Source organism: Elaeis guineensis, chromosome 11, assembly GCF_000442705.2.
Source record: "Elaeis guineensis isolate ETL-2024a chromosome 11, EG11, whole genome shotgun sequence".
In the NCBI taxonomy this organism is placed as follows: Eukaryota; Viridiplantae; Streptophyta; class Magnoliopsida; order Arecales; family Arecaceae; genus Elaeis; species Elaeis guineensis.
In genome coordinates this window covers 120,913,414-120,921,968 of record NC_026003.2, presented here as the reverse complement: position 1 = coordinate 120,921,968, position 8,555 = coordinate 120,913,414, and the positions used below count along the sequence as shown (strand labels likewise).

Sequence of the window (8,555 nt, the reverse complement as noted above, 5' to 3'; positions counted from 1 at the left end):
AAGATATTTTGAGATTTTGATTTGATATTACTGATAATCTAATTGTCATATCAAACATATCAATCAAAATTTTTAATAATTTTACTATAATATTATCAATATATACTAAATATAATAATCAATATTATCAATAATTTAATAATAATAATAATTTATTTTAAAAATAATTTATATTATTTTTTAAATTTATCTTGTAATGCACCAAAGGTAACCATATCTTTGTGATCAACGGTAGTGTCAGAGAACGTTGCGACTAAAAGTTGGCAACTCTTCCGTGATTTTTCTTTTTAATGTTATTATAACAGTTAATTAATTTATTAAAATGTTGAATTTATTCTAAATTTTATCAGTATCATGTTGATGAGGAAAATACATCAGTATTTTTTTTCAAAAAAATATTTTTTTCAAAAGAACAGTATTTTTTTTAAATATCAATATTTTTTTTCAAAAAAAAAAGAAAAAATATGCCAGTTACTTCACATCAGCCACCAAATGAGCTGATCCACTTTACTAATGGGTTAATTAGAACTATGGTAATTTAGCGAAATGCTTTGTGCATCGGTACGCACCGTCTACGATAATTGATTCACGCAGCATCCGAGTGCGGTGCCCAAAAAAAAATTTTTTTTTTTTCTTCTGGCCCCTCACGCGTGGGCCAATCACCGCGGGCTGTGCGCGCGGTGCTGCACCGCCCGCGGTGCACAAAGCATTTCTCTGGTAATTTATTAAGCTCTCTGGCACATTTTAGTCCGGTTTAAGGCTTAAATCGTCGTTTCGACGGGACTCGTGGGTTGCCGGCCCCAAATCGAACGAAGCTTCGTACTTCTGAACTTCTTCGTCCAGGCGACCGGAGAGGCAGAGAGGGATGGGGGTGGAGTGCCGTTACGAAGTAGCGCAGGCCGCCTACATAAAGCTGGTCCTCCATGCCCTCAAGCACCGCACCTCCCCCGTCGGCGGCCTCCTCGTCGGCCGACTTCCCGAAGACAACGCCTCCACCGTCCAGATCGCCGACGCCATCCCCCTGACACACTCCCAGATCGGCCTCCTACCCTCCCTCGAGCTCGCCCTCATCCAGGTTCCCATTTCATCTCCCATCTCTCTGTCTACCCCGATCTCTTTCATTGTCTTCTACGGATTGTGACTAAGTCTAGGGTTTTCTTTGTTATCGCAGGTAGAAGAACATTTCGGGGCGGAGGGCCTTAGTGTGGTAGGTTACTACCACGCCAACGAGAGGTACGATGACGCCGAGCTGGGAAACGCCGCCAAGAAGATCGGCGATCATATATTCCGATACTTTCCCCGGGCCGCGTTGCTTTTGGTCGGGCGTTCTCTTTGTCTTAAATCTCTCCATCCTTTACGGGTTTTAGCAATTCTTTGGTTTTATATATTTCATGTTGTTTATTGATGTTTTGCTGGACCAGTTGGACAATAAGGGGCTGGAAGAGTTAGTGAAAGGGAAAGGACGGGATCTTGTGGTGCAGGTAATGTAGTCCTCTTGCTGTTCTTCCATTGCGATGTTTCTTATTTGAGAAGAATCAAAACATTGAACATTCTATGTAGATGTGGGAACTGGATTCTGGATTCGATCACTTTTATTTCTTCCCTAGAAAATATTTCTCGAAGTTTCTGTGCATAGGATAGGAGTATGGTTAGTTTCGAAGGAAATCAAGGTTGAACCCTTTAAAACCTTTAATTAAAGTTCGTTTGACCAAATTTTCGGATCTTAAAGAAAAAGAATTAAACATGAACGACAAGAAAAGGGGAAAGGCGAATAAATTGAAGGTTTTCATCAAATCTATGTAGAAAGCAGATCTACATGTTGTAGATTTGTAAATCTTATGCAGAGTATTACTTGAATTAAAACAACTCGATCTTTTGATAACCCATAAGACACATCAAACAAGTAACTCAACCTCGAGATTATTGGAACTATTACTTATATTTTTTTTGTTTTTTATATTTTAATCACTATCCAAGATTTATCTGTTTATTATCTTTGATCATTTTTAATTTTCCTTCAAACAGACATATCCATTCAGCTAGTTTCTTCTCTCTTGGGTGTTTATAAAAAGATACATCTCTTGGTTTGTCTTGTTCTGTCTCAAAAGACACCTCCTTTAATCTGGTAGTTTCATTGCTTGCATCCAAGGGTCACACCTATTATGATCGGATGCATTGAGACCTATTATTCACATAAATTTTGCTGGACGATGCAACTCTTACCCATTAACATCCACTCAGACATCTAATGTTTATAAATGGGCATGGTTGGTTTGCTTCTGTACATCCTAAGAACAGCAAGAGAGTTTGAAGGAGGTTGCCTTATATGGTTGAGTTATGAATCATATCTAATTCTTTTGAAAGGAAGAGATTTCTTGAATTGCTCTTACTTTATCCCCAGCTTTCAAAGTTGTTTTGTCCTTTCCCTTTGCATTTGAGTTGAAGGATTGATTCGAATTCACCCTTCTCAGCTATCTTATTAGGATGCGTCTTAAGGTGGGCAAAGTATTTTGTTGATTCTTGGATGTGTACCATATTGATTGGATCTGCCTTTTGATGTAACTGTGGAATTGAAGGACATGTCTTGTTGGGAAAAATAACATTACAAACTGAGAGATCTTCCTCGTTGGAGACACCCAATGCACCATGTCCACAAACATGTTCATCCAAAAGACAACAAAAGGGAAATAAAACATAAAGAAACAAATTTTGGATCACTTTTTTTGTTTTAGATAGAACCAGAAAAAAGATCTCCAATAAATTATCAAATGATTCATGATATAAACCAAATAAAAGTTACACTTGGACAAATAATTCTATGAATTGACTGAATTTATTGGTTTTAACTATCATTTTCTCCTAATAAGAACCGTCTATAAGAAATCATGGTGGAGTCTTTTATGCAAAATTCACAAACTATACACATAATACCAGCTGTTGCAAATACATTTGATTTATTACATTGCTACTTGTTATAGTATCTTGTTTTCCTAAATGCTTTATAGATGCCCAACTGAATTAGTTGGAAACACTAGAATTAGTCAGTTGGTTAGGTCTTAGGATCTTGGCTCTAGGAAGCACGGATACGGCAAAATGGCTGCCGTACCTGTGTCAGATACGTTTCGGATACGAAAATGCTGGGGACACATGCAATACATATCCACCGCGTGTCCAACTATTTTTTCTCTCTTTTCTGATTTTTCCGACTTTGGATACGTTTGGATATCGTTGGGATTTGGCTGGGATACGGCTTGGTACTAAAACATTAGTGTTTTTATGTTAATCTTTTAGGATTTTTGCTTGTAATTACTATGCATTAATGATGCTTACTTTTCAAATATAGGTGCTCTTGAATTATAATTTGTGTTTATATGTTAAATTTATCTTGAGTATTTATGTTTCTATATTAATTTTATATTTTTTAATATAACGTATCTCAACCGTATCGTATCCTATATTTTTAAAAATTTGTCGTATCTCCGTATCCGTATCGTACCATACCCATGTCATGTATTGTATATGTGCTTCCTAGACCTGGCTCTAAGCTGGTTCATGTTGATTTTTAACCCATTTACCTGTTTGTTACAAGACTCAAAAACTTGGGTCACGTCTAGGTTTGGGTTGATCCAACCTAATTATGATTTGATGAGACCCTTATGTACATGCACATGTATGCGTGTAATTAAAACTGTTCGTAAACCATTGGATTGTGTGGTCTGATCTAATGGTTGAGGGTTGTTTTGGTATGTAATAGCAGAAAGTGGAGATTTTACTGCAACTTAGATCGTCTTTCTGGCCCTCTCCTACTGCTCTATTTGGATAAAATGAAGAGAAGGGAGGGGAAGAGAAAAGGGAAGATGGAAGACAAGATATTTTGCTCTCCTCTTGTTTGGATGTATAGGAGAGAAATGAAAAGAAATTTATTTGGACCATCTAGTGCAGGGAAAGAAAGAAATAAAAAAAAATATTTTGAGCATTTGTTCCTTCTCTCCAAATCTCTTCACTTTTGGAGAGAATTTTTTTCTCCCCACTTCTTTTCTTCTCTCTACTTCTTCTCCTATCTTCCTAACCAAACAAGAGAAACTCGATTTCTCTATTTGCTTGTTCTTCTCTCCATTTCTCTCAATCCAAAACAGGGTGTTAATTCCCACTATGTGGAATCCTAGCCGCATCTGCATGCCTTATTGATGTCCACCAGCTCTTGGTCCTCAAGCATCAATAATCACAGGCCATCTTGTTGATCCTCTCCCTCCCTTAATCCCTTTCTCCTTAGTCCTCTTTTTGGTGTCCTTTCCTGTCTTTCTTCCTTGCTTTCTCCCTACTCCCCCACTTGTAGATCTTGCCCCTGACATCATTGCTCCATGCTTTCATCCTCCTTGCCAACTGGCCACTGACCAGACCTTAACTCTAGTAGTTTAATCAAAGACTCATCGAAACTCTCTCACCCCTCTGCTGCTAGCTGCCACTTGACCTCTTTGCCCCTAGCTGGTTGAACCCTTACGCTCTTCAATCATGGCTAGCCATTACCACCAAAGCAGTACCAACCCTAATTTGTTTTCCTCGTAAAACTAAACCTATTTGCTATTGGTGAGTTGAGTTTTGTGCTTGATATAGGCTGAGTCAGCTTTCAAAAATCTAGGTTGGCCCAAACTCTAACTAGATTCGAACCAACTTGTTTATGGCCCTAAGCCTCACATCCATGAGTCTATTAAAGGTATTTTGTAATAACATGCATACCACCTAATTGGATGTGGACCAATTTTAGGGTAAGTGCTATTCATCATGTTGCTGTAGCAGAAGCACTACCACCATAAGAGGGATTAAGGGGGTAATTTATTTGTAGTGTTTTCTGAATTTCTTCAACAACCCAAGAACTAGTAGCCGCTGAAACTGCCTTATGATCTGTAACAAGTTTGGCTAGCCATAGTTGGTGATCATGTATGGGCTTTAACCTCTTCTTCTTGATACTACTACAATTTTGTGTTGTTAGCATTTCAGTTTGTATGTTAGGTCCTCAATTTCTTGATATCTTGAAACTTCAACCTTTTTCCCTATAAAAAATGATGAATTTTTTGGTCGTTAGCATTTCAATTTGTATATTAGGTCCTCAAATTTTCAATCCAGGAAAAGGTACAAGTTCCTTGATTAGAAATAAAAGACTATTGAGATGGGCTGGTGAAGGTTAAAAAGGGTAAGCAGAGCACTATCATGTTTTGCTATATATAAATGCATATCGAAATAATATAAGTAGAATATGCCAATCCTGTGAAACACAAATTTTAAGTTTATAGGTCTATTGGTTGATGGTGTGCTAGATTGATCTCGTCAATCAGAAGGATTGTGGTTGATTAGATAAATATGGGTTTAGCACCTTGGCAGCAAAGACTTAAAATATCTGGTGGAAGCAGAGACAAAGCAAAATAGGAAATAAAAGCAAATGGAACAGATATGAACCGAGAGTCTGAGACTGGTGTAATTTGATTGCCAAGTAACTGTCTAATGAAAATGAAAATGGATAAAGTACACCATTGATCCATGGAAAATCCAGGGAAGTTGGACCTTATGTGTCGAAGACAAGATTACTGCTTCTAAGGCATGCAGACTTCATCCCGATGATGCTCAACAGTTGCATGGTTCTTGTGAATGAACACTGTGCTATAGTTTTGGTTTACAGGTGCCAGGCAATTTGACATTGGTTTAAATGGGTGGCAAGAGACCTGCCACTAGTTTGGCCAAGGTTCTAGTTTCCCATAGGGTTTTCGAATAAAGGAATGCATGTATGGCGAGTGGTTCCTGGACCATGGATAGGGGTATCATAGACTATGACACTTGGACATCCCAAGGAAGCATGAGAAGTCAGATATCTACATCCAGCTCTCTCTCTCTCTCTCTCTCAAAAAATCCATACATATACATGTAGATCTATAGTGTGCTTGTATTAGCTTTCCTGAGAGGGGATATTCCATATTCTTGTGTAACATTTGCATGCATCATCATCTTGTTGTATCTTGTTTTAAGTGCCTATGAACGGACTATCAGATTGGATCAGCTCAAAGGGTTTTTTCCATAGGAACCATAGGGAAACCAGATTATAAATGCTCAAGGAACAGTTCATAGAGTGAATATTTGGATGGTTTTGTTTTAATTGATGGATACCCTCATAAGGACGTGCAAATGGTTGGTGCACTCTTTTTCCCGAGTATCATGTTTCAATACTGTTGCTTGAGGTTCTATCTGCACTGACGTCTTCCTGGTTTGATATTATGCTGCTTGGATGGTCTTCTTTTTTGAGGTCGTGGATATGCCATTCTGTGTTCGCTTTGTACTTGTACTACCTTAGGGTTTAGTTGGTACATAATTTTATCAGCAGTTTTATCTCTTCAAGAAATTTCAAAAGATCATGATTACAAGGTCAAGACAAGAATTCTTGTTAGTGAAACTGAAACATATGCCACTAATTTGAGATGGTACAGAGAGGCATAGGATTCTGGTTTCACTCCATGACCTTGTTATCTATAGTCAGCCATTGTTTTTAGTTTTGACTATTTACTTAATGTAAATGCATGGTTTATGATGCATAACTTGTTTGCAGTAAGTTCCTTTGGACTTTCTTATCTTGCTGCTCCACTAATGTGCAGCTGTACACAAGGGATTCGTCAAAAAGCTGGCACCAAGCTGGATCAGATGGAAGGAGTCAGCTGACCATAAAAGAGCCATCAGCCAACGTCTTGTTGTTGGATTATATTTCTTCTGAGAAATGGCAAAACATAGTTGATTTTGATGACCATCTTGATGACATTAGCAAGTAAGCTCATGTTAAGATCTTTTACTATTTTCCTCAATCATTGTGTACATGTTGCTACAGGTGCATATCCCAGACTTGCATATATCTTTAATCAATATATCTTTCTACAGGGACTGGTTGAACCCCAATCTCTTCAAGTAACTTGTCCAGTGTTCCTGGTAACTTCATCGTTGGGCTTTTTCAGTCACAATCTGATATTTTGCTGAGTGAATTTGCTTGTGCTGGAATACTGAAAGCATTCAAAATGTTTAGCTGCTGTACCAGCCATAGGAAAGTGGAATACTTTGCTTGGACCAAGTAACTTCAATCACATTTAAAATCTAGCAGAAGAGAAATTTCTATGTGTCATTTAAGGGAACAGATAGCTTGCAATTGCTCTTGCTCTTTTCCCCCCCTCCTGGCTTAACTTGTGTTAGGCAAGGATTTACAACTTTAGATATGTTTGCAGCCTTGCATGTCTGCTCTGTCTAGTTCCAGTTATTTCCTGTTTAATATAGATGCTGAGGATATTGTTGGCCTTGCGCCTTCATTAGATATTTTTATAATCGTTAAGGTTCTAATACTTTGATTAATGTTTCCTAATGTGGATTGCAGTCGGTTGAAGGTTATTAGCTTTGCTATTATTTGTCATAGCATCAATTTAAGAGCATTTCCTTTTGGGCCTCCATGTCAGTGGTTCTGATGGAGGTTGCTTTATGGCCTAGGCTTACACCGGCTGGACAACAGGTGCAAGATATTCTTTTATGTGACACATGGTGCTCCACCTTAATGATTTTTTTGAAGCACATTGAGCCCTACAACAGGCATGATGCAGGTGCATAGACCTTGATTGGTTTGCTTGCATACATGCATTGCCTGAATCCTGGCTCAGAGCTGTGGGACACGAGTAACCTGTTAGTTGCTCACAGGCATTCCCAGCTTTCGAAAAAGATGCGATTATATGTTTGCTTATACTGTTTTGAAATCTCCAGCAGGATGAACCAGGGTGGTGACAGTTTGTTTCTTTTGTTCCCTTGTTTGTGGTTATCTTGCTCATCATTTATGTGTGAAAGTTGACATGAGCAGTGAATACATAGCATATATTTGACTTGGTAAAGAAGTAAACTAAACCAGCTAAGCACCACCATAATTATGTAGATTGTTTTGAAACCGGCAGGAGAATTTGAAATGCCTCGCAATTGCACACGTGCCACTGAATGTTGTAAAGATTTTGAAGGGGATGAATGATAATAGCTACTGTCAAAAGCCAGCCAGATTAAAACGGCTTCAGATACTCTACTTCGGGGGGAAAAGCTTTTGATGTTAGGATACAGAAAATATATAGAGTAAATTACACCAATCCTCCTTGGGGTTTGGGGTAATTGCATATTCCCAACCAACATTTCGAAAATATAAATTCCACTATTTGACTTTTGCTCTGTGTGCGTGATGCATAACCTTTTACCATTACATTTTTGTTAAATAAGCTAATGGATCTTGTTGATATCATCACTTTTTATCCAATTTGAGTCTGGTAGACCAAGGGGCTTTCGTATACCAGCACGTGCATTGGCCTGCTGGTCGTGATGTGCAACCACAACCTGGTCAGGCGTCGGAGGGTAAAGAGGGACCGTGGGGCTCAAGAACGATCAGGGCATCAGCATCAGCTACCTCTTTTAGTTACGTCCAGTCTCTGTGGTGTCTCTTATTGCTGATAATCTAAATTACACTGGTCTTATGTCAGCAAACAGAATTGGTGGCTGACTAGTGC

At 38.4% G+C, this 8,555-nt stretch overlaps 1 protein-coding gene across 1 annotated transcript; it reads left to right on the top strand.

The window, feature by feature from the left end:
• Positions 1-764: 764 nt before the first annotated feature.
• Positions 765-7,377, top strand: LOC140852498 (ER membrane protein complex subunit 8/9 homolog). Its single transcript, XM_073245737.1, has 5 exons — positions 765-1,075; positions 1,172-1,318; positions 1,422-1,481; positions 6,639-6,805; positions 6,916-7,377. The coding sequence occupies exons 1-5, from the start codon at positions 866-868 to the stop codon at positions 6,944-6,946; spliced, it is 615 nt and encodes a 204-aa protein (XP_073101838.1). The 5' UTR covers positions 765-865; the 3' UTR covers positions 6,947-7,377.
• The last annotated feature ends 1,178 nt before the right edge of the window (positions 7,378-8,555 follow it).

Bases quoted from the DNA above. Each gene is read 5' to 3' on its own strand.
- LOC140852498 (XM_073245737.1), top strand. From the start codon at position 866: ATGGGGGTGGAGTGCCGTTACGAAGTAGCGCAGGCCGCCTACATAAAG. The intron at 1,076-1,171 runs GTTCCCATTTCA...TTGTTATCGCAG, and splicing joins TCGAGCTCGCCCTCATCCAG to GTAGAAGAACATTTCGGGGC. The intron at 1,482-6,638 runs GTAATGTAGTCC...ACTAATGTGCAG, and splicing joins GACGGGATCTTGTGGTGCAG to CTGTACACAAGGGATTCGTC.